The sequence below is a fragment of the Heterodontus francisci genome, chromosome 26 (assembly GCF_036365525.1).
Source record: "Heterodontus francisci isolate sHetFra1 chromosome 26, sHetFra1.hap1, whole genome shotgun sequence".
Lineage (NCBI taxonomy): Eukaryota > Metazoa > Chordata > Chondrichthyes > Heterodontiformes > Heterodontidae > Heterodontus > Heterodontus francisci.
Window position 1 is genome coordinate 48,095,657 of NC_090396.1, and position 26,675 is coordinate 48,122,331.

General features: G+C 42.5%; 1 protein-coding gene across 1 annotated transcript in view; it reads right to left on the bottom strand.

The window, feature by feature from the left end:
- The window catches only part of kif19 (kinesin family member 19), a 226,481-nt gene that overhangs the window by 22,404 nt on the left and 177,402 nt on the right, over positions 1-26,675 (bottom strand). Inside the window, exons 7-14 of the mRNA XM_068058707.1 lie at positions 26,021-26,215; positions 12,980-13,126; positions 12,185-12,307; positions 9,657-9,813; positions 7,475-7,649; positions 6,371-6,569; positions 3,670-3,940; positions 3,207-3,328 (exon numbers count right to left, since the gene is read on the bottom strand). Coding sequence (XP_067914808.1) covers positions 3,207-3,328; positions 3,670-3,940; positions 6,371-6,569; positions 7,475-7,649; positions 9,657-9,813; positions 12,185-12,307; positions 12,980-13,126; positions 26,021-26,215 — 1,389 coding nt within the window. The remainder of the gene's footprint in view (positions 1-3,206; positions 3,329-3,669; positions 3,941-6,370; positions 6,570-7,474; positions 7,650-9,656; positions 9,814-12,184; positions 12,308-12,979; positions 13,127-26,020; positions 26,216-26,675) is intronic.

Genomic DNA, 26,675 nt, shown 5'->3' on the forward strand with positions numbered 1-26,675 from the left:
CGGGCCCTTCGCGACGTCGCGGGTTGAGGTGGGCCCCTCCCTGCAACATTTTACCGACCCCTGCACTGCGACCCATGGCATTGAGGGGCCGTTAAAATCCAGCCCTATGTCTCAAGAGATTTTCATTGTTATGGCCCTGGGGCACACTGTCATAAGTGAGAGTGACTACCCATGACATCATGGCAGCATTTGATTCAAGGAGCCTAGTTAAAACTGAAGTCAATGGGAATCAGAGGGAAAATTCTCCACTGGCTGGAGTCATATCTAGCACAAAGGAAGATGGCTGTGATTGTTGATGGCTAGTCACCTCAGCCTGGGACATCACTGCAGGAGTTCCTCAGGTCAGGGTTTTAGGCACAACCATCTTCAGCTGCTTCATCAATGACCTTCCTTCCATCATAAGGTCAGAATTGGGGATGTTTACTGATGATCGCAGTGCTCAGTCCCCATTTGCACCTCTTCAGATAATGAAGCAGTCTGGGTCCACATGCATCAAGATCTGGGTAAAATTCAGGTTGGGATGATAAGTGACAAGTAACATTTGCGCCATATAAGTGACAGGCAATGATTTTCTCCAACAAGAGAAAGTCTAACCACCTCTCACTAACTTTCAATAGCATTACCATTGTTTAATCCCCTGCCATCAACATCCTGGAGTCACCATTGACCAGAAACTTAACTGCACCAGCCACATAAATATGGTGACTACAAGAGCAGGTCAGAGGTTAGTATTCTGCAGCAAGTGGCTCACTTCCTGTCTTCCCAAAGCCCTTCCACCATCTACAAGGCACAAGTTAGGAGTGTGATGGAATACTCATTACTTGCCTAGATGAGCACAGTTCCAACAATACTCAAGAAGCTCGACACCGTCCAGAACAAAGCAGCTCGCTTGATTGGCACCGTGGCAGCAGTGTGTACCATGTACAAGATGCACTGCAGCAACTCGCCAAGGTTCCTTCGACAACATCTTCCAAACCCACGACCTGTATCATCTAGAAGGCCAAGTAGCAGCAGGTGCATTGGAACATCATCACCTGCAAGTTGTCCTCCAAGTCACACACCATCCTGACTTGGAAATATATCGCTGTTCCTTCATCGCCACTTGGCAAAAATCCTTGAACTCCCACCCTGACATCAATGTGGGAGTACTTTCACCACGCGGATTGCAACAGTTCAAGAAGGTGGGGGGGTTAACATCACCTTCTCACGGGCAATTAGTGATGGGCAATAAATGCTGGCCTTGCCAGTAATGCCCACATCTCATGAATGAATAAATAAAAAAAGGACTAGATATTGGCCAATAAAGGTAAACAGCTTATTGGGGCCATAGGATCCGCTTACAGGATAGACATTCAACCCAAGAGAATATCTAGGGCAGACCAGTATTTTGCAACACATTTTGCTGACTACTTCATGTTGTAAACTGTGATAACTGAACAATATTTGACAAGGCAGTGCTGATGACAAAGAAGCAGTTTTTTTCAGCATATAAGTACAGAAGCTATATCAATGTCATATTTCTGGTACGAATTGTTTGTGTCTACTGTAGAAATGATCTCTAGTTCCTGCATGACACACATGGAAGTACGTAGACTTATAATCATTACAATTCCTAGGATTCCTTAACACTTGAACTATTTATAGTCCCAGGTGATGAATGTTATCAGCTCTTTGCTTTGATACTGGGTTGGGTGTTTTGCGAGAGTGAAATATCTTCCCTCTCAGGACATCCAAAAAATCCAGCCCATCTATCATGAAGGAACCTATTGAGAAAATGTAAGTACAAAGGGCAGGAATCTGAGCATTGCTCAAGCAGCAGTAGGTTTGCTGAGCAGGAGCACAGCTTTTGCAGTTACCTGAAGGAAAATAAGCGGTGGTAGCTTCTTCGTTGGTGGCTAAAAGTACAATTGGTCTTCCTTTATATTTTGTTCTTAGCAATTTCTACCTGTCCAGACAGTCTAGATAATTATATGAATTTCCCAGCAATCCAGTATGATGTGTACGTTTGATCTTCATAGGAATCATGGTGGGAATTTGTACATCTAATGTTTCCAGCAGGGGGTGGGTGTGTGGGTGGCTAGTCACTCCAGTAATCTAGCAGGATGTGTATCATCTTTAATAATGTCAAAATATATTGTGTGTTGGTGTAAACTGTGATTGTACTTTTTGGAATTTCTGGCCTTGAAATTCTGGCCAATTTTGGGCAGGATGCAGGGAATAATCATGCAGGGGGGGGTGGGAGCGGTAACATTCTGTGGCGAGAGGCTCGCCTCAACCCACGACATCGAGAAGGACCCAATGCACATTACCGGCGGTGACCCCCCCTGCTACCTGGCAGCGGGCCCTTCATCTGCATATTTAAATCAACCTAAATGATATGTTAAAAAACTAACCTGCAGGCGGCGGCCGTCCCACACTGATTTTACAGCCGCCGTTCGTACTTCGCGTGTCTTCAAAACTCCTTAAGGAGTTCTGAGGCGAGAATCTGATGGGGAGGGGGGAGGAATAAAATTTTTAGGGTGGGAGGGGTGGGGTAGTGGGGAAAAGACCGTTTATTGGCTTGGGGATGGTAGGAAGGGGTTGAAGGGCAAATGTTAGAAGATTGGGGAGGTGGGGGGTGATGTTTGGATAGGGAAAAAGGCAGCTGTTGTTAATATCAGGCAATGAAATGACCATTTGGGGGTTGGGGAAGGGCCTTCATATCATTATTATTTGTTAATAAAAAATAATGAATACTGTAGCTTTAAAAATGCAAATTACTTCGAAGGGCTTGAAGCCCTCTAAAAATGGCACTGGCGCCTGCGCGGTGGTGCTGGATGCTGTTGCTGGGGATGTGGTGGCTGTCCCCTCGATGTCATTGGGGGCAGAGCAGCCGCTGTTTGCCTCTAGCAAACCTGTTCCTTGGGCTGAAACTTTTTTGATTTTACTGATTTTCAAGATACATTAATCACTGTGAACAAATTTCAATAGTATTTGTGAATTTTAAATTCTCAGTCTAAACTGAGGTTTAGTTTAGTTTAGTTTAGAGATACAGCACTGAAAATACAGGTAGAAAATAAATCTCAAAAGAATACACTTACGTGAAAATTAGCTTAAATGTAAGATACTTAATAGAACAGGTGTAAACCGAAATAAAGAACATTTTAACTTTTAAAAATTACATGAAGTGGGAAATACGATCTCTATGCCTACTAGTCATGCTGTACCTTCAGGGTTCTTGTTGTGACAGTGTGGATGGCTACAATCCGGTCCAGGTTGCCTTCTTCCAGCTCTCTCAGGTAAATTTCATACAATTCATCCAACTGTGGAGGAACCAGCAGGTTGTGATCTGTCAAGAGATACAATATATCTCACGGTTCTTATTTCAAAGAGGCAACATCACTATTTTTGCTGCAATTAAAACTTCAAACAAAAGATGCTTTTTATCATTCTGGCAGGTGACTGCCAACTGAATAAATTGCAAGTTCACTGTTAGCGTAACGTAGTGAGTGTAGATTTCAAAATCAATGCAACTATATCAGGAACTTCTAGCATGCAGTGCACACATTCCTTTATACCTTGCAAAGACACAGACAGACAGAGACTTGTAAAAGCAGATTGTGAAGCAGATCACCTGTAATTAACTGTAGAATGAAATATATAAATTGTAGGAATTAAGTGCTATCATACCATCTATGATCTGCCGCTGCTGTTGAATAATTTCAGCACACAGCTGCCTATGCTGCTCAAAGCGTTGGATGACATAATCCGTCTGCCTTATGACGTTGTCCTTGAGTAGCGCATTGGATTGCATTTCTGTGTTCTCAATTTCCAGTTCATGCACCTTACAGAGTAGGCTCAAAACCTCTCGTTGTTGCTCACTGCTGATCCTCTTGGGAAGGAGCTCCTCCAATCTATGGGCACGGGAACGAATGTCGGTGAATTGTTTCTCCAACTCAACCTGAAGAGGAGAGGGGAAACTAGTTAGAGGTTGGAAAGTACAGCAGATAAATGAACCAGCATTCAAACACATAAAATGCAGAAAGAGCCGCTCCATGAGATTAACCAATTTTTAGGAACTAGTTGGCTCATAGTACATTTGCTTTATGCTTTGTTATCATGCTGCAATTTAACTAAAGTGGACTCTACAAGGGGGACATGCCTTCCACAGGAAGGACAATGAAACTTTAAGGACATCAATATAAGAAATGAAAGCAGGGCTTAAAGAAGCGGGTCTGTAATTGTAGAACTCCCTTGATATATGTACCTGTGTATGTCATGTAACCTGTAACAATACGTACCGTAACAGGGTTAATTACGGCTCTGGTCCCTGAGGAAGGGATGGGCCCTTTAAGAAACTTCTATTTAAAAAATAATTGCACCTGGAGTGGGAGGAGACTTTCCCCAACCAGGTGAGCATAAAAGGGGAGGTTTTAGTCAGAGTAGAGAGAAACTAAGCTCTGTGAGGGGGAGAGGGAGGCTGGGGGTTGGAGCCAAAAAACATTTGTTTAATATTGCTTTGTGTTTAAGTGCATTGAAATGTGTTTATAACTTGGATTGATCAAGGACTGCTATTTGTCAGAGAAAGAAGGCAGCATGACAGTAGGGCCCTGGAAGAACACAATTTTGTTCCTCATCATGACCTGAGAAGATGAAGTTTTCGTACAAGATAAAATAAAGTTAGCAAATTTATATTTAAAAAAACATGTAAAAAGCCCTACTCTCAGATGTGGCCACCACAACCAGTAAATGTGTTCATTTATAAAATGTTTTGTAAGTGTAAGTATAAACTAACCTGGAAACAAGCCAATGCCTTCTGAGGAGGAGGAGGAGAGGGAAGAAAAATGGGAACACATTTTTTTTTTTATTCATTCATGGGATGTGGGCATCGCTGACCAGGCCAGTATTTATTGCCCATCCCTAATTGGTCTTGAGAAGGTGGTGATGAGCTGCCTTCTTGAACTGTTGCAGTCCATGTGAGGTAGGTATACCCACAGTGCTGTTAGGAAGGGAGTTCCAGGATTTTGACCCAGAGACAGTGAAGGAATGGCGATATAGTTCCAAGTCAGGATGGTGTGTGACTTGGAGGGGAACTTGCAGGTGGTGATGTTCCCATGCATTTGCTGCCCTTGTCCTTCTAGTTGGTAGAGGTCGTGCGTTTGGAAGATGCTGTCTAAGGAGCCTTGGTGCATTGCTGCAGTGTGTCTTGTAGATGGTACACATTGCTGCGACTGTGTGTCGGTGGTGGAGGGAATGAATGTTTGTAAATGGGGTGCCAATCAAACGGGCTGCTTTGTCCTGGATGCTGATGAGCTTCTTCAGTGTTGTTGGAGCTGTACCCATTCAGGCAAGTTGAAAGTATTCCATCACACTCCTGACTTGTGCCTTGTAGATGGTGGACAGGCTTTGGGGAGTCAGGAGGTGAGTTACTCGCCGCAGGATTCCTAGCCTCTGACCTGCTCTTGTAGCCACGGTATTTATATGGCTACTCCAGTTCAGTTTCTGGTCAATGGTAACCCCTAGGATGTTGATAGTGTGGGATTCAGTGATGGTAATGCCATTGAATGTCAAGGGGAGATGGTTAGATTCTCTCTTGTTGGAGATGGTAATTGCCTGGCACTTGTGTGGCGCGAATGTTACTTGCCACTTATCAGCCCAAGCCTGGATATTGTCCAGGTCTTGCTGTATTACTACACAGACTGCTTCAGTATCTGAAGAGTCGTGAATGGTACTGAACACTGTGCAATCAGCGAACATCCCCACTTCTGGCCTTATGATTGAAGGAAGGTCATTGATGAAGCAGCTGAAGATGGTTGGGCCTAGGACACTACCCTGTCAAAATTGAACCCCAAAAAATCAGAACTATTTCAACCAAAGCATCACAGACTTGTGAAATTAGTTACCAAGGCAAGTCACTGAACTTGACATGGGTTCAACACACAATAAGACGTGTTTCTAGAGAGGGAAGGAATTGAGCAATTTACTGCAAATTACAATTGAGAAATTATCTGCAGTTCATTGCATGGTATACTTCATAAAAATGATGTTAAATAAAACAATATTAAAATCTATTTTATAAAAGACTAGCTAAAATTATTATATTTCTGCAGGCAGCCAATGAAGTGGAAAAACAGTTTCTAATTCAAACTGCTCTTCGATGACTCTCACAGTTACAGACCTTTTTGTGGCTACACACTGAATAGAAATTCAATTAACAAAAACCAAATATATTTTGGTGATTGAAGAGAATAAAGCTAATTGTGCAGAAGTCCCATAAAATAAAGCTAGCACATTAAAATCTTTCTTTAATAACCATGTTACTCCCAGGAAGTTTAGAGTTCTTTTATAATAAACAATGATTTATATTGAAGCAGTTGGGTTCTGTAGTTACCTTCTGCCATTTTAATTTCTTCTGCTCAGCCACAAGTGCAGCAATATTCTCCCGGGCCACAGCTACCTCGGTTGGTTCCAAAACATCAGATTGGTCATCTCCAGTGTCTGAATCCTTCTCGCTATCTTCCTTGTTATAGACTTCCTTTCGGTATTCTTCTCTCCATTTCTTGACTCGTCGAGCTTTTTCCTGCACCCAGCTACAGGAACAATCAGATGACATTTACTTGAATCAATTCACCATCAAATAACCAGCTGTGGCCAGCATAGTTCAGACAACATTGGGTTATGTTTCATTCGAATCATTGAAGAAGAAAGCTACAGCAGAGATTATTTTTAAGTTATTATTGGATTTCTGCCTTACACCCCCACCCCATGACCCTTTTAGATTCCACATACCAGTCACTCATAAGTAGGACTAGCAGATGACCTATTTTTCTCTCCTCCTCTCTCCTTGGAAGGGTTTGGTTCTGCAGTCACCCTCTGGTACTTTGGCTGATGAGTTATTCTTTGTGTATGAGTTGAAACAGTGACCGTCAACAGTCTATTCACCATGGCAGGCATCAAAACAGTCACCCAATGTACACACATGTGAGCTTCCAGCGGGAGTCACTGGATGGTGAACGTTCAGAGTAGAGGGCATGTATTTTCAATGTAAATTGCAAATTGTTTGATGTGCTTTGCTTACTGATGCATTGAATCCATGAACAACATTACAATTTGAAAGATTCAATGTGTAATTACCTCATTAGTCATGAAGCTGCAATGTAATTGACTGCAGCACAAGATTTACTCCAGTTCCATTAGCAATGTAAGTTATTAATGTCAGACACGATCAGTAGTTGAATAACAATGAGCTACTATTGACAGCAAAGGTTTCAGAAATAATTAATGTTACAATTACTGTTATTGTTTTCTTCAAGGTCATTAATTTACAAATAGATTCTTGTTTCTATGACCAGCCGTACCAAACAAAAATCGAAAGAGATTTATCATCTTCTCTCCTGATTTTAGCCATTTGTCCCTCCCCAGCTATTCACCCTTGTGTAAGTTGGCAGGAACCAATATTTCCAGTGAGCACTGAGGAAATATGAAGTGTACCTACTCTGCAATAGTTAGTAAATGCCTGGATGTGTCAACTTGAATTTGCATGTTATTGCTGTCCAACTCCAGCAAATTGCGTCGGATGTCCATTTGTTCCCGAAAAGCAGTAATCAGATGCTCCCGCAGCCTCTCCATCTCCCGTCTATCATACCGAGAGGAATGTAGCTGTACTTCAGCTAAAAGAACAACAATCAAGAATGTTAAATTGGTTCTTCACAAGACTCAGTACAGCAAATGACTAAAAGCAAAAACATATACACCAAATTTCATGACTAAATGGTTTCCAGTCACCATTTTAACCTCTTCTTTGGCCTCCTTATCTCAAGAGACAATGGGTAAGCGCCTGGAGGTGGTCAGTGGTTTGTGGAGCAGCGCCTGGAGTGGCTATAAAGGCCAATTCTAGAGTGACAGGCTCTTCCACAGGTGCTGCAGAAAAATTTGTTTGTCGGGGCTGTTACACAGTTGGCTCTCCCCTTGCGCTTCTGTCTTTTTCCTGCCAACTGCTAAGTCTTTTCGACTCGCCACACTTTAGCCCCGCCTTTATGGCTGCCCGCCAGCTCTGGCGAACGCTGGCAACTGATTCCCACGACTTGTGATCAATGTCACAGGACTTCATGTCGCGTTTGCAGACGTCTTTAAAGCGGAGACATGGACGGCCGGTGGGTCTGATACCAGTGGCGAGCTCGCTGTACAATTTGTCTTTGGGGATCCTGCCATCTTCCATGCGGCTCACATGGCCAAGCCATCTCAAGCACCGCTGACTCAGTAGTGTGTATAAGCTGGGGATGTTGGCCGTCTCGAGGACTTCTTATAAATTCTTATAAACTGTACCTTAGAAGTTTATATCATCCGATCTATGTAGGCTTCCCTGTTCCTAATGTACAATCCCAATGATTAAGATGAAAATGAGTCACAATTTAATTGACAAAAGAAAAATAACATACGTGGCAGAAAAATATACAGGGAAGATCAAGGATTTTGGAACCTCTGAACAATATATTACAATAAGGCTCACACACCGATCTTTAAAGACGTGTTTGTGCTTTGAACCTCGATCAGACCATTCAGTTTGTTCCCATGGGGATAATTTTAATCTGTCCCATTCACAGGAAACTGGCGGATGGGCTGTTAAAATCCTCCAGGTCAGTTACCCGTCTTGGAGCTGCCAGGAACTGACATGCTGGGATTTTCACTGGAGATGCAAGAACACCTGCCCACAGCCTCGGGGGTCCATTTTAGATAGATGTCAGGTCTTGATGATTATATCAGAACACAAATGCAATTTTATATTCGTAGGCTTATATCCCGGGCTTTTTTTTTTCCATAGAACTCAAACATAACATGTTTGGGCAGCACAGTGGTGCATTGGTAAGCACGGCAACCTCACAGCTCCAGCGACCCGGGTTCAATCCTGGGTACTGCCTGTGTGGAGTTTGCAAGTTCTCCCTGTGTCTGCGTGGGTTTCCTCCGGGTGCTCCGGTTTCCTCCCACATGCCAAAGACTTGCAGGTTGATAAGTAAATTGGCCAGTAGCAATTGCCCCTAGTATAGGTAGGTGGTAGGGACAGATGGGGATGTGGTAGGAATATGGAATTAGTGTAGGATTAGTATAAATGGGTGGTTGATGGTCGGCACAGACTCGGTGGGCCAAAGGCCTGTTTCAGTGCTGTGTCTCTAAACTAAACATAACCTCACAAAAACTGTCACCTGGTTAAAATCAGGGCCCAAGTTTTAACCCATCAAAACATGCATTTAGAATTACTTCTCATGACTGCTGAGAACTAATGAAATTTATTTTGAAAAGCATCACTATTTAACCCTTTTTCTCGGACTAAAGCTACATAGTGGTTCGGACAAAAGAACATCAAGGTAGCATTAGGCTTTCATCTATTTTCTCCCAATTGCATAACACACACAACTTCCTTTTGGAACACTTGGGATATTAAGACCAAATGACTTGATGCTATCAAACATATTATGTTTAAACTTGAAACTGGAAGACTGTTGCTACAGAGATAGTTCACAAGTATGCATTTAAAATTAAAGGATTAGAAATGAGATGATATTCCACACTACGGAATTCTCAAGTGAGCACAGTGAATTGGCAGATTGCAGGAGATTGGGCACATTGTACATTTTCAGTGCCTCAAATGGTGCAATCCACTATTCAAACCTGTCACTCACCTTGCACATTGCGTATGTCAGCTTTATCATTTTTGGTTTGTTGTATTCTTTGTGCATCTATCTTCTTCTTAAGCCGATGGATTTCGCTGCGTAAATCGGAGATGATATTGGTGTACTGAGCAATGTGATAGGACACGTTCATCAAATTGCGTTTTACCTGGTGCATGAAGTAAGGATCACATTATACAGAGGATATGCCAGGACTACGCTTGCTCAATAACGAAAATAACAAACCACACCGTAATTCCAACTATTGCTTGTACAGAAAATTCTCTCTTTCTCAATGCTGCTGTCAAAGTCAAATTGTTGCTCTTTGTAGTAAATTAATACACTTCTTAGCACTTTATTCTGAAATGTATCAAAAAGAACATGATGAGTTTCTGTTCTTGTGAAACGGCTGTTTCTTTGTGTTTGGCAAAATCACAAAAAGATTGCAGCAAAGCCACGTCAACGAGACACTCTATTAACATTCTATACTGAAGAGCTATTGATCCTTTCAGGGATAATTGAATTCCTTTTCTGTACAGTCAAGGCTAGAACCATGGAAACAGATTAATTTTAAATCTTTTCAATGCCCAGTCTCTTCCATTTTTAATTCATCACAGATCACTCAACAGTCTGTATGCTCTTCTGCTTGGCAGTGCCTGTGGTCTGAATCTACACAACCAGCCTAAATGTTGTTACATAAACAGTCAACAGGCATGCACTTCAACAAGAGAAAATAAGTTATTATCGTTGCCACAGATACAGTGAAGTGTTCTGAAAGTTGCTTTTCATGCAACTGGATTACAAACTGAACCAATCAATATCTCCGAATCTTGAATTTGTAACCTACTTGTGACTTGCACGCTTAGTGTCTTGTATTACATGGCTGCACTCGAGCAGTGCAAATATTTATTGTATGTTAAAAAGAACTGGAGGACTATCTTGAGAAAATCAGCACCAAATTATTGGAAGAAGGAAGGAAAGAAAGAAAACAAAAAAGGAAAGAATGAAGGAGAAGGAACTGAATTTATCTAGCCCCTTTCACAACCTCAGGAAATCCAAAGGTGATCTGTAGCCAAATAATTATTTTTGAATGGTAGTTACCATTGTAATGTATGGAAACACAGTAGCTAACCTATGTAAAACAAGGTCCCACAATATGGAGATCAATAATCAGATCATTTGTTTTATTGATGTTGGTTAAGGGATAAATGTTGGTCAGGACACCAGGAGATCACCCCTGCTCTTCTTCAAACTTAGCCATGGATCTCTTACATCTACCTGAGAGGACAGATGGGGCCTTGGTTTAATGTCTTATCCTAAAGATGTCATTGCTGACAGGCAGCACTCCCTTTATCCTTCACTGAAGTGAGTAGAGCTTGAACTCACGACCTTATGATCCAGAGGCAAAAATACTACTAACTTGGCAAAGGCTGATATCTTATCATGAATATTGTTTTCTGAAAAAAATTAAACTTCACCACCACCCGCTCCACACCTCAGCTAATTGAAAATTTGGTTCATCAATAGAACAACTCATTTCACAAACTACTTGTGTTGTGTCTGTCAGAAATATCTGTCCCTATTTGGGCATGGTGTCTGGAATTTTGTTCTTGCAGTGGGTGTTCCACCGACAGGTCTGAAAGCTGTGGGGAGGGGTGGGGGGGGGGGCGTGGTTTGAGGGGTGGCAACCCTGCTGCTTTGGTCTTCCGTGGGAGCCAGAGCCGCATTTTATGAGGGACAGGCAACTATTTGGTTGGCATTGGGGCTGCCGTCCCTATTAAGGATGGCTGCCCGCCCCCAGCAGCTGCTGGCCAATCAGAGGGCTGGCAGCTGAGCAGTGCCACCGGGTGCCATGGAAGGACGGCACCCTCCCAACCAGGTAAGTGGGGCCAGGGGGGTCTGGGGGTGCTTGGGCCAGTCAGGCAGGCTCCAGCAAAGCGGCTGGGTGGGGGGTGGGGGGGGTGGGGTGGCTGTGGGAGGTAGTTGATGAGGGCAGGCAACATCTTTGCCAAAGGGGCAGGCATTTCCAACAGGGGCCCCTCCCTGGGCCAAAGTGTGCAAGTCAGAGGCCCTCCCCCCCACCTAGCCTGCTGGGAGGCCACCAGGGTTTCCACTTAAGTGGCTCAATTGGTGTCTGGGTGGGAGGAACATCCACCACCTTCCCCGCTGCTGGCAAGATGGTATGGCAGCAGGAAGATGACGGGCATTCCGCCACCTCCCAGCCTGTCCCTAAAGAGCTGGTAAGATTGAGCCTGATGATGCTATTACTGTCACCATGGCCTCACTGTCACTGTTATTAACGATTTGGATACATTTGTGGTTGTTGAATCACTGAACATTCATTGATTTAATTAATATTAATTGACAGTAGAATTCATTACAACAGCAGTGTTATGATTGAGTTAAGGGACATTGCAACAACTCAGACGCACAATTTTCCTTCCTCCCTCATCTATTGATTTTAAAAAAATATGTATTGTAGACTGAAGACTTAGAAATAATTTTAATCCACATATTGATGGAAGTTGCCTGGCTCTTACCCTGGTTTTAATGTTTTTGGCACGGTCTGCATAAGTGAGAGTATTCCGTGATTCCTCAAAGGAGAGGCTGGCTGGACTGATGTGAGCGATCATTACAGTCCTGCTGTTCCCACCCAAAGAATCCTGCCATGGAAAAGAAGGAAGCAAATTGAGAAATTGAAATCCACTGCTTGCTTGCTAATAGCAACTGACTGAAGGGAAGAGGTGCTGAAAACCTGATTAATTCCTATGGTGTGCATATTACCAATAAAATTGCAGTTTTATACACAACTTATATTGTTTCATGAAGGAATGTATCTATTTTAAACAAAAATAGTCATAGAGAGATACAGCACTGAAACAGGCCCTTCAGCCCATCGAGTCTGTGCTGACCAACAACCACCCATTTATACTAATCCTACATTAATCCCATATTCCCTACCATTCTCCTACCACCTACCTACACTAGGGGCAATTTACAATGGCCAATTTACCTATCAACCTGCAAGTCTTTGGCTGTGGGAGGAAACTGGAGCACCTGGCAGAAAACCACACAGTCACAGGGAGAACTTGCAAACTCCACACAGGCAGTACCCAGAACTGAACCCGGGTTGCTGGAGCTGTGAGGCTGCGGTGCTAACCACTGCACCACTCAAATTAGTCACAATTTAATTTCCATACAGTAATCCTACAACAGTGTCAGATCTATCCAGGGAAAACTGCACATAATCCCCGAGCACTAATGAAAAGGGTTAGATTGATAAACGTGGTAATCCTGATCTTGATAGACATACACATACACACACACACTCATACCTTCAGCAATCGTGTCAGTTTGCTGTCTCGGTAATTGACATATTTATTTCCTCCCCTCTCACTCAGAGCATTAATACAGTTTCCAAGTGCCAATAGTGACCGGTTGATGTGCGCTCCTTCCTTCATTCGTTTTCCACGGTTCTGTGTCTGGGAAATGACAGAGAAATTAAGAGATAGTACAGCGAATTTACTCGAAAGTAGGATGAAGCTGGCAACTGTAATAGTGGGCCCTCCAAAGGCAACACAGCAGATCAGCTCTTTCATCAGTATAATAAGCCAACATACTCATTAATTAAATCCAATTAAAAATTTCTTCAGTAGTTTATAAATGTAATTTTCCATAATTTAAAATATTTGTAGCTATCTATCAGTTACATATCCAGCAGGTGTAGTGTGAAAAAAACAGAAATTCTATTTGTTATTGGGTAGCAGGGATTTAAGCTGTGAGGAAAAGCTAAGCAACGTGGGGTTGTTTTCTTTATAAAAGAGACTGAGTTGATTGAATTGAAATTTTCAAAATAATGAAAGCAACTGACAAAAAGTGATCCAGGTGAATTATTTATGATGGTGAAGGATTCAAATTTAAGTTTAGAGAAACTAAAAATGAGGGAGTTAGGATGGAATTCATGAAGAACTTTTCGTCCAAAGGGCAAAATAATTTTGGAATAAATTCCAGATAAGACCATTGCAATTGACAGTGTAAATGAGTCAAGGAAGCAGTTAGATGGTTTACTAAAGACAGAAGGAATTGAGTGACAGAAAAGGAAACACTTGTTGTGCCTAAAGTTCTTCTCCTGTTTCTAATTATCTTTATGTTGTAATGGAGCAAATTCATAAATGCTTCATGATGTACTTATGCAATAATGGTGGGACAAACACATGCAATTGTAGTCCAGCTTCAGTTATTTAATTGCTTGCTATATTAGAGGGCCAGACATTAGTTGCAGTGCTGACTGACTGAGACTTGCTGAAATGCATTAAAAAGGAAAATCTCATCCTTGAGAGTGACTGAATTTCATTATAGAGCCAAAGGCAACTGAATGATTACGGACACATTTATTGAGAATATCAATTTGGTATCTTATTGTATGTCCAGGGGTGCATGATTTGCAAAAACAAACTATTCAATTAAAACACACAAAATAGACGCCTCGGATGAGTATCACAACCCACCAGCTTAAGACAGACAGCCAACCATCACTAACCATCCAGCCTCCATCAATAGCCCATTTCTAGTAGCCTACCAGCAACAACCAGCAGCTAGCCATTAGAAAGCGACCATCTACTAACAAGAAGCCAGCCAGCTACCATAAGAAGCCAACATTCAGAATTAGTAGCCAGCCACTAGAGGCCAGCATGTCACTACCAGGAGCTAGCCAGATTACAGCATTCACCACTATAAATAGCGGTAGGGGTCTGGTTTCCGAGACTATGGGAATAGTTGAACCATCATGAGAACCTACAGGAGTAATATTTGATGAACAAAAAGGCAAGAGTGGGTGTCACAGCAGCAAAATTTGCAGTTTTCTTTCTTTTTTATTCTTTCGTGGGACATGGGCATTGCTGGCTAGGCCAACATTTATTACCCTTGAGAAGGTGGTGGTGAGCTGCCTTCCTGAACCACTGTAGTCCATGTAGTCTATGTACACTCACAGTGCTGTTAGGGAAGGAGTTCCCAGATTTTGACCCAGCGGCAATGAAAGAATGACGATATATTTCCACATCAGGATGGTGTGAGACTTGGAGGGTGCCTTGCAGATGGTTGATGTTTCCAGGCACTGGCTGCCCTTGTTCTCAGTGGTAGAGGGCGTGGGTTTGGAAGGCACTGTCCAAAAGGCTGGTAAGTTACTGCAGTGCATCTTGTAGATCAGGGTTGTCCAACTTTTCGTGTGGGGGGGGTCACATTACAATTTTTGTCTTACATGTGGGACCAGTGAGACAATTTCAGAAAGATAAAGGCATTAAAAAGTTATCTTACTATTAATCAAAACAACAACAAATGTGCACCTTTGTGAAGAAGCTTTAAATGAGAAGATTAATTTATTGGCTTACTTTCTCAACACTATGTTGGACACTGATTTAGTGCAATACCTGGCATTTTTTTGCTTGCACAAGTAATCAATGAATTCCCGCACATTTGTTGTAGCGATGTGGAGTATTGCGGATATCCCGTCTGTCAGGAGTGATCGTGATCACTCTCTCTCCCTGTGTTCCCCACTCCTCTGTGTCATCCTCACTCTCTGTGCCCCCTTTCTGTCTGCCTCTTTCTATCTGTCTGTCTCTCTCTCTCTGTCCCCCGACTTATCTCTCTCTGTCCCCTCTCTGTCTCAGTTTTCCCCTCTGTCTCTCTCTCTCTCTCTCTCTGACAGTTGCACTGAGCGAGAGTGCTCGGCACAACAGCTTTGTGGTTGGTCTGTTTGTTTATAAACATCACGCTGTCATTTTCACAGCTGACAGCTGCTGAAGCAGGAACGTGTTTCCCGACTTTGGACAGATTCGGGGTTTTCCAGCAGGCTTTTATAAAAAGTCGGAAAACCTGAATCTGTCCGAAGTTAGGAAGCGCATTCCTGCTTCAGCAGCTATCAGCTGTGAAACTGACAGGGCGATGTTTTTTTAAAAGCCGGTCTGCAAGCAGAAGACAATGGGAAATTTTCATCTCCAGTTACGAACCCCTGGCCCTGGTGAGGATGAGGAACGGCCCCGAGTACAGTTTACATCCACGGGCAAGATGGAAACCTTTGGCAGGCTGGATCCTGACCCGCGGGCTGTATGTTGGACAACCTTGTTGCAGGTGGTACATACTGCAGCCATTGTGTGCCGGTGGTGGAGGGAGTGAATGTTTAAGGTGGTGGATGGGTTGCCAATCAAGTGGGCGGCTTTGTCCTGGATGGTGTTGAGCTTCCGAGTGTTGTTGGAGTTGTACCCATCTAGACAAGGGCAGCACATTCCATCACATGAGGGTGGAAAGGCTTTTTGGAGTCATAAGGTGAGTTACCTGCCATAAAATACCTAGCTTCTGACCAGCTCTTGTCGTCACACTATTTATATGGCTAGCCCAATTAAGTTACAAGCCAGCATGAGTAGGAGAGCCAACAGACCAACAGTGAGGAAGAAACAACATGCTGACCAGGGATCACAGACCAGGAGCGGAGGAAAAACTCGCAGACCAGGAGCGGAGGGAGAGCTCACAGACCGGGAGCGGAGGGACAGCTCGCAGACTGGGAGTGGAGGGAGAGCTTGCAGACCGGGAGCGGAGGGAGAGCTCGCAGACCGGGAGCGGAGGGACAGCTCGCAGACCGGGAGCAGAGGGAGAGCTCGCAGACCAGGAGCAGAGAGAGAGAGCTCCAGACCTAGAGTGGAGAGAGAGCTCGCAGACCCAGAGTGGAGAGAGAGCTCGCAGACCCAGAGTGGAGACAGAGCTCGCAGACCAAGAGTGGAGAGTGAGCTCGCTGCCTGGGAGTGGAGAAAGGTTGCAGACCAGGAGCGGAGAGAGAGAGCTCACAGACCTAGAGCGAAGAGAGAGCTCGCAGACCTAGACTGGAGAGAGAGCTTGGAGACTGGGAGTGGAGAGAGAGCTCGCAGACCAATTGCAAGAACAAGTTTTAGACTGGGTAGTTCCAGGAACAGAGGCAGTGGCAGGAGAGGGTTAGAAATGAAGAAAATCATAGAATCACAGAATAATACAGCACAGGAGGAAGCTATTCAGCCAATTGTGCCTGTGTCAGCTCTTTGTTAGAGCTATCCAATTATTCTCACTCTCCTGCCCTTTCTTCATAGACCTCGGAATATTTTCTCTTCAAGTAATTTCCAATTCCCTTTTGAAATTATTATTAAATCTGCTTCCATTGCCCTTTCAGGGAGTGCATTTCAGATTACAGCAACTCATTGTATAAACATTTTTGTTCCTCATGTTGCCTCTGGTTCTTTTGCCAATTGTCTTAAATTTGTCCTCTGGTTACTGACCTGTCTGCCACTGGAAACAGTTCCTCCTTATTTACCCTATCAAAAACCATTCATGATTTTGAACACCTCTGTCAAATCTCCCTATCACCTTCTCAGCTTTAAGAGCAAACCCAGCTTCTCCAGTCTTTCCGAATAACTGAAGTCCTTCATTTCTGATACCATGCTAGTAAATCGTTTCTGCACCATCTCTAAGGGTTTGACATCTTTCCTAAAGTGTGGTGCCCAGAATTGAATATAATACTGCAGCTGAGGCCTAACCAGTGTTTTATAAAGATTCACTATAACTTCCTTGCTTTTGTACTCTATGCCAGTATTAATAAAGCTAAGGAACCCATATGCTTTTTCAACACAATTCTCGACTTGCCCTGTCATCTTCAAATATTTATGTATATAAATCCCCAGGTCTCTCTGTTCCTGCATCCCCTTTAAATTTGTATCATTTGGTTTATGGTGCCTCTCTTCATTCTTTCTATCAAAATGTATCATACCACACCTCTCTGTGTTAAATTTCATCTGCCATGTATCTGGCGATTTCAACAGTCTGTCTAAGTCCTCCTGAAGTCTGTTCACATCTTCCTCATTATTTACTACAATTATGAGTTTTGTGCCATCTCCAAACTTTAAAATTATGCCCTACATACCCAAGTCCAAGTTATTAGTGTAGATCAAAAGGAACGGTGTACTAATACTGACCGCTTGGGGGACACCACTACCTACCTCCCCCCAATCTAAAAAACAATCATTCACCACTACTCTCTGCTTTCCATCCCTTAGCCAATTTTGTATCCATGCTGCCACTGCCGCTTTATTCCCATTGGCTTTAATTTTGCTAACAAGTCTATCAATGTGATAATTTATCAAACACCTTTTGAAAGTTCATATACACATCAACCGCACTACACCAACCAACCCTTTCCATTACTTCATCAAAGAATTCAAACAAGTTAGTCAAACATGATTTGCCTTTAACAAATCTGTGCTGATTTCCATTTATTAATTGATATTTTTCCAAGTGCCAATTCATTTTGCCTTGGTCTATTGTCTCTAAAAGTTTCTCCACACTAACAAGCTGACTGGCCTCTCCCCTTTTTTTGAACAAGGATTTAAAGATTGTAGCCACAGCCTCTGCAATTTCCAGCCTTACTTCCCTCAGTAACCTAGGAAGAGTCTCATCCAGACCCCCAAGATACTTTTCTACTTTAAGGACTGCTAATTTCCTAAGTACTTCCTCCTTATATATTTTTATCCAATCCAATATCGCTACTGCCTTCTCTTTTAGTGCGTCATTGGCGGCATCATCTTCTTCTCTACTGAAGGCAGATGCAACGTACTCATTTAGTACTTCAGCCATGCCCTCTGCCTCCACAAGACAGTGTCCTTCTTAGTCCCTAACTGACTCCACCCTTCCAAAATTTAGATTTTTATAGAAGACCTTTGGGTTCCCATTTATATTTGCAGCTAATCTATTGTGACACTCACTCTCTGCATCTCTTATTCTGTTTTTCAGTCTCCTCTGTACCTTATTCTGTATTTTAGATGTCCTCTGTACTTTCTATATTCAGCTTGGTTATCTACTACATTATGAACCTTTTTTTGTCAAAACCCTCCTTTTTCTGTTTCATTTTAATTGCTATATATTTAGTCATCTAGGAGCTATAGCTTCAGATGCTCTTCCTTTCCCCCTCATGGGAATGTGTCTACTCTGTACCTGAACTATTTCCTCTTTGGAGGTCTCCCATTGTTCATTCACTGTTTTGCCTACCAATTTTTGATTCCAATCAACCTAGGCCAGATCCCTTTACAACAGACTGTAATTCGCCATCTTTCAGTTAAGTATTTTTACATCTGATTGTTCCTTGTCCTTTTCCATAACTATACTGATTATATTATAATCACTGTTCCCCAAATGCTCCCTCACTGAAACATGCTCCACTTGTCCCATTTCATTCCCCAGGACTAGATCCAGCACTGTTTCGTTCCTCATTGGGCAGGAAACACAATGAACAAGAAAGCTCTCTTGTACACATTTCAGTAATTTCCCCGCCCCCATTACTCTTGGCCCTTTACACTGGTACATGAGATACAGTTAGCTTTTATTGTACAATTTGGAATTGATATTGAAGTCTGGAAAGAATAAAGCTGACTTTACCTCATACAGCTCTCAGGTTACTAATTTTCCCTTCTCTCCAACTCTTGCTGCCTTTTTAGCAGCCGTGTCATCTTGCCGCAACCTCTCTTTTTCACATGGGAGGATATGCCAGCATTTACAGCAGCCCAGAGTAAGCACATTCTTCCAGCCAAAAGTGGATACACATCATATACCCTGTATTCCTTCAATTGCAACCCTGGGTATTACACAATCATTGTGATGCCATGTGGATATGCTTATTAAAAGGGATCTTTCAACATTCAAAGCATTCACTAGATGAATAAGAAACTACTACTCCCCCAGTAATCACAAAACCACAATTATTTTTCATTTGAATATGTTGGAGATCAATGGAACCACACCACTGGAGGATGTACCCATGTTAATCTCCACCCAGATACTTTGTTGATATGTGAAGGAAAAATGCACAAGATGGTTTGAAAAGGCAAATTCCACTATAGATCACTAATCAATTTCAATCCAAATATTAACTATTCCATGGAAAATAACAGGTAAAATCAGCAGTTTGTATGTAATGTTTGACCCAGATATTTTGAAGTTTGTTTGAAATATAATTTTGCTGGAAATAAAAAAAATCTGCAAAGGTTATTTGCGTGGAGCTACGAACATTTTAAAAAAAAATTACATCGTATTAAGAGCCTGACATCTTTAAAGTGATTCACATCTGAAATATTTGTTTATTGTTAGCTACAAATGTCCAAGACTACCCACCATAACCTTTATGCCAGTGGCAAACCTACAGCTGTACCAGCCTGTTCTCACTACATGGATTGCACTTGTTCTTGGCAGGGCCACAAGCTGTGAAAGAAAACTTTTTTAAGAACAGTAGCGTAATTGACCTTGAGAGCAAAACTGGTTCAACTAGTCAGTCCTGCCATACAGAATAGCAGCCCTAAAAGGGAAAATAATAAAATATAAACACTCAGATATTCTCTCAGTTCTGATGAAAGGTCATTGACCTGAAATGTTAGCTCTTGTTTCTGTATCCACAGATGCTGCCAGCACTTTTGTTTTGCTTAAATTTAAAATAAAGCCATATTCCTTTCCATGGCCACTAGATGGTAGTGTGAACCAGCCTTAGTGCAGCCCGAGTACCCAATTTCTTTCTATCCTTCAATGTCATTTATGTCAATTAGAGTAAAGCTATTTACTGCACCTGCACCCAAGATTTCTTTTCATTACAGCATTTAGAGGCATTACTATTTCTGGAATCATGTTTTAAAAATTGCTTGAAACAATGCCACGATCTGTACATCTATATTTTAAATACTGGAGTGCACTGGGTTCTCAATCTCCTGACACCGTAGGTAGCCATTCCTTATTTTTACCCAGTGCGACAGCTATAATTGGTGGCTTCTGTGCTACAGTGAGCTAAAGGTGTATTATAGCCTTATTTAAATGTTAAAAAGGTTTTGCACAAAAGCACAATGGAAAATGATATAAAATGCCAGCTCTGCACTCGAGTGGAAGGAGATTATTTCAGCAAATTATAGTGATTATAATATAAAGGCCCTTAGACATCACATCATAGTGAATGGTTTCCTCACCAACGTTCCTAACCAATGATGTGAACAGGGTGCGAATGTGCAGATATTAAATCTAACTCACCCATCTAAACAATCGTATTTTCTTTTGCTGACATTAATTAATGGAGGTGCCAAAGCCATGACTTGTAACATAGATGACCCTGGTTACACAGTAATTTGTTTAACAAGTTACTGCAGCAAGAAAAACAGAGGAACAATTTTGATCTAAAATTACCACAGAGTGCAATTTCAATCACAAGTATAGATTTTTTTCTGGTTGAAAAGATGTATATTTTTCCCCAAATACTTCCTTCCCTTCCCTCCTCAACAGCATACAGTTTCATGGGCTCCAGGTACCCGCTGGTACCTTGTTCAACTGTTAACATATGAGTCTTGAAAGAGAGCAGGATATTCAATCACAAAAGGCATCATAGCTGCCCTCGCCTGCAAGCCACATATTTACACACACGTTTCTAGTAGATAGATTACAGAGCAGGAGGCTGGACCAAATTTTCCTTTCCATATCATAATGATGCCGAAGCCAATTTTAATGTGCTTATCACAGCCCCACCGAGAAGCTAACTTTTTTTTTTATTCATTCAGGGATGTGGGCGTTGCTGGCCAGGCCAGCATTTATTGCCCATCCCTAATTGCCCTTGAGAAGGTGGTGGTGAGCTGCATTCTTTAACTGCTGCAGTCCATTTGGGGTAGGTATACCCACAGTGCTATTAGGAAGGGAGTTCCAGGATTTTGACCCAGCGACAGTGAAGGAACGGCGATATAATTCCAAGTCAGGATGGTGTGTGACTTGGAGGGGAACTTGCAGGTGGTGGTGTTCCCATGCATTTGCTGCCCTTGTCCTTCTAGTTGGTAGAGGTCGTGGGTTTGGAAGATGCTGTCTAAGGAGCCTTGGTGCATTGCTGCAGTGCATCTTGTAGATGGTACACACTGCTGCCATTGTGCGTCGGTGGTGGAGGGAGTGAATGTTTGTAAATGGGGTGCCAATCAAGCGGGCTGCTTTGTCCTGGATGGTGTCGAGCTTCTTCAGTGTTGTTGGAGCTGCACCCATTCAGGCAAGTTGAAAGTATTCCATCACACTCCTGACTTGTGCCTTGTAGATGGTGGACAGGCTTTGGGGAGTCACGAGGTGAGTTACTCGCCGCAGGATTCCTAGCCTCTGACCTGCTCTTGTAGCCACGGTATTTATATGGCTACTCCAGTTCAGTTTCTGGTCAATGATAACCCCTAGGATGTTGATAGTGGGGGATTCAGTGATGGTAATGTCATTGAATGTCAAGGGGAGATGGTTAGATTCTCTCTTGTTGGAGATGGTAATTGCCTGTCACTTGTGTGGCACGAATGTTACTTGCCACTTATCAGCCCAAGCCTGGATATTGTCCAGGTCTTGCTGTATTTCTACACGGACTGCTTCAGTATCTGAGGAGTCACGAATGGTGCTGAACATTGTGCAATCAGCGAACAACCCCACTTCTGACCTTATGATTGAAGGAAGGTCATTGATGAAGCAGCTGAAGATGGTTGGGCCTAGGACACTACCCTGAGGAACTCCTGCAGTGATGTCCTGGAGCTCAGATGATTGACCTCCAACAACCACAAACATCTTCCTTTGCATTAGGTATGACTCCAGCCAGCGGAGGGTTTTCCCCCTGATTCCAATTGACCTCAGTTTTGTTCGGGCTTCTTGATGCCATACTCGGTCAAATGCTGCCTTGATGTCAAGGGCATTCACTCTCACCTCACCTCTTGAGTTCAGCTCTTTTGTTCATGTTTGAACCAAGGCTGTAATGTGGTCAGGAGCTGAGTGGCCCTGGCGGAACCCAAACTGAGCGTCACTGAGCAGGTTATTACGAAGCAAGTTCCGCTTGATGGCACTGTTGATGACACATTCCATCACTTTACTGATGATTGAGAGTAAGCTGATGGGGTGGTAATTGGCCGGGTTGGACTTGTCCTGCTTTTTGTGTACAGGACATACCTGGGCAATTTTCCACATTGCAGGATTGATGCCAGTGTTGTAGCTGTACTGGAACAGCTTGGCTAGGGGCACGGCAAGTTATGGAGCACAGTTCTTCAGTACTACTGCCGGAATATTGTCAGGGCCCATAGCTTTTGCAGTATCCAGCGCCTTCAGTCGTTTCTTGATATCACGTGGAGTGAATCGAATTGGCTGAAGTCTGGCATCTGTGATGCTGGGGACTTCAGGAGGAGGCTGAGATGGATCATCAACTCAGCACTTCTGGCTGAAGATTGTTGAAAACGCTTCAGCCTTATCTTTCGCACTGATGTGCTGGGCTCCCCCATCATTGAGGATGGTGATATTTATGGAACCACCTCCTCCAGTTAGTTGTTTAATTGTCCACCACCATTCACGGCTGGATGTGGCAGGACTGCAGAGCTTAGATCTGATCCATTGGTTATGGGATCGCTTAGCTCTATCGCATGCTGCTTACGCAGTTTGGCACGCAAGTAGTCCTGTGTAGGTACAACTGAGTGGCTTGCTAGGCCATTTCAGAGGGCATGTCAGAGTTAACCACATTGCTGTGTGGGTCTGGAGTCACATGTAGGCCAGACCAGGTAAGGACATCAGATTTCCTTCCCTAAAGGACATTAGTGAACCAGATAGGTTTTTACAACAATCGACAATGGTTTCATGGCCATCATTAGACTAGCTTTTAATTCCAGATTTTTAAATTAAATTCAAATTCCACCTTCCCATGTCCCCAGAGAAATAGCCTGGGTCTCTGGGTTACTAGTCCAGTGATAATACCACTACGCCACTGCCTACCCTCAGCACAGCTGTCTGATTCATATTCATCAAGAATTGATGCCAGAGTTTTGAGAAAATATCCCTTTCTAAACTTTGAAAGTAGTGATATCGTAATAAAATAACTAGTGCACTTCGAGTGCTACACCAACAACTTGCATTTATATAATGCCTTTAATGTAGAAAAACTCTTGCCAGGTGTGGGTTCTGTTATGGTCTCTCCAAAGGCCCCAGAATGCCTGATGGATTGATTTCAGATGCTACTGATGAGCTTGCAGAGAAAACCTGATATGTCCCTTGGAACCTGGAGACCTGAGCAGCTCTTCTCTGTCAGGTTCTTCCTAGTGTTACGACCGAGGCGGGAGGAGTGCACTGTTAATTCAGTCCCACTTCTCCACAGGTCACAACATATATTTAAATTTTCCCACTTACCAGAACAGTCAGCCAAATACTCTATTTTCCCCAGAATAAAGCACACCAACCAGGTTTCTTTTGTCTACAAAAAAAATCAGTTTATTATAAACCAAGTTTTAACCAATAATGAAGTGAAACATACACACAAATTGAAATATTAAAGCCCCTTATTTATCTGAGCCCTCATACACACATGTACAATACACAACCGGTTAACCGGGGAAAAAAAAGGAATTTTTGTTTACAGCTGTTACAAAGAAATAGAAGGAATAAAAAAAAACACATGGGTTGAAAAGAAGGTATGGAAAGATGTCCTTTATGTTGGTTAGGTGTCCCAAATGCAAATAGGTGGCTGTCACTAAGATTTTCCCAGAACAGTTCCTTCCAGGCAATGTTGAAGATCCATTTGGATAGGCTTTCCAAGAGATGCAGCCACAGAAGGCTCCAAAATAGGGTCTTACAGCAGGAATCAGCAACACGGTTTTGGTTATCACACAGTCCGATGCAAGATTTCTTCAAGGATGCAGGAGTTCTTCAAAGATGCAGGATTTCTTTTCAAGAGAAAGATGGGCTAGTACTCTTCTGGCAGGTCAAGATGCAAACTAGCTTTTTTAACAGTTCAAATTGAAACCGAAAGCATTCCAGAAGTCAAGTCTCATGATCTCCACAAATTTGAGTATTGCTGAAAATAGAGACATGTTCCCGAAGCTTTCTGGCTTGCACTCATCAGGACAATCGCAAGAATACCAATGTAAGGGAAAATAATGACTTTATAGTATATGAGAAGAGAGTGCTGATTAGTTGGCAAGTGAACTCTAATTGGTAGAGGCGTTGCCATGGAAAATGCACAGTTTACGGTGACTGACAATTAACTGCAAAGCTTTGTTTGAAATTTAAACCAGGCAGCTTGACTCTGATTGTCAAGGCATTGCCCTGAGGAATGAACTAGTGAATGGCTGTCACTTATTTTGTTTAGTTGAAACAGGCGCAATGTTTGTACATTTTCTTTCTGCAAAGAACAGGGCCCTGTGCATTCATATATGTAGATTCCAGTATGTGCAAATGTGCGACACTGCAAGCCTGACTGACAATCTTAAATTGGTTGTCAGCGTAATTCTTAACACACTGAGGATTATTTAGCAAATGTTGTTCAATCACGGAATCACATCTAATGTTGGACACTGTGTTTTGGCTCAGTGGCAGCATCCTGTTAGTGGCATACAATACACGTGTTGCGAGTGCTCGTGCATAGTAGCAGCGTGAAACAGCTAGCTTTACCTGTTGCTCAAATGTTTGGCATACATTACCTGTCCAGGGTAATTTGAGGTAGATTGGGCACTTTTCAGGGCCGAAAATGATGGCCTTCGGCCCGTTCATAAGTTTGCGTGACACACCTCAGCCACACCTCCATCAGTGGAGCTGGATCATTGGGAATTCAGCCTCCATATCTATTATGGCTAGATTTAAAGAAATAGCTACCAAACCAAAAGTATTTAATTTTGGTCACAGAATTGCTTTATTTTGTTCCTGAGTTCATAATTTACCTCTGGTTAGGCTTCAGCTCATTTTACAGTGTTAACAGGTTACATTTAGCAAAGAAATGCCATGTTTGTTGGTTGAGTTGAGGAAGAAATGCCTTTTTGTTTCCTAAACTTGAAAAATTGTTTCCCAATCACATAATCGATTTTAAAAATCTTGCATTGATACAGGTACAAATTAAAGTGAAATATCAAAGCATTTTTTTCCATTTCAACATAGTTTAAATTTTACTGAATGCTGCTCTGTTTGAGTCTCATAATCCAATGGTTCTGGGCAGTTTATTTGAATTCCAGAATACTCAAAGCATTCATTCAGTTAAGCAACCCCATATGGGCATCAACTGCAGGAATCCATTGTACCTTTGTACCATTTTTGTATCAAAATAAAACCCAAAGCAAGTTTATAATAATCGCATTTCTAATGTTGAGCCCAGTAACAACTCCACCCAATATAATATTTCTTGTCCACTTAGAGGGGACTCAGTGATGCCTTTAATGTGGGTGTGGGGATTAGTGTACATCATTTTTCAAGAATATCAGCTATGAGAACATTAGATTTCCATTATTTTAAAATGTTATATTTACATAAATGTCTAATTTGTTCCAATAACCTTCACGTGAATTTGTGAGACCCATGTGACGTACCTGTGAAGCCCTCTCAGATCCCGCAAGGTCGATCATGAATAGACGTCCAACTCGTACCTCCTGCAAAATGTTCTTGATGCGACTCTTCTGCCTAACGGTGACTTGCAGTACAGCATGAGATCGGGAGGAGGTTTTGTTGGCTGCTGTGGGTTCCTGCGTTCTCTGCTTGTTGCCTTTCACCAACAGCTGCATTATCTGATCAGGAAGAAAAGCTTGATTTCAGATTATGTAGAATTTACAACATAAAAACAGGCCTTTTGGCTCAACAGGTCCATGTTGGTGTTTATGCTCCACCTGAGCCTCCTCCTATCCTTCTTCATCTACTCTCAGCAGCATAACTTAACTTTTCTCTCTCATGTGTTTATCTAGCTTTCCCTTAAATTATTCACCACAACTACTCCTTGGTGATAGCGAGTTACACATTCTAACCATTCTCTGGCTATAGAACTTCCTCCTGAATTTCTGATTGGATTTATTGGTGACTATCCTATATTTATGTTCCCTAATTTTGGACTCCTTCAGGAATGGAAATATTTTATCTATCAAACTATTTCATAACCTAAAGATCTCTATCACGTCACCACTCAGTCTTCTATTTTCTGGAGAAAAGAGCCCCAAGCCAGTTCAGACTCTACTGATGTTATAACCTCTCAGT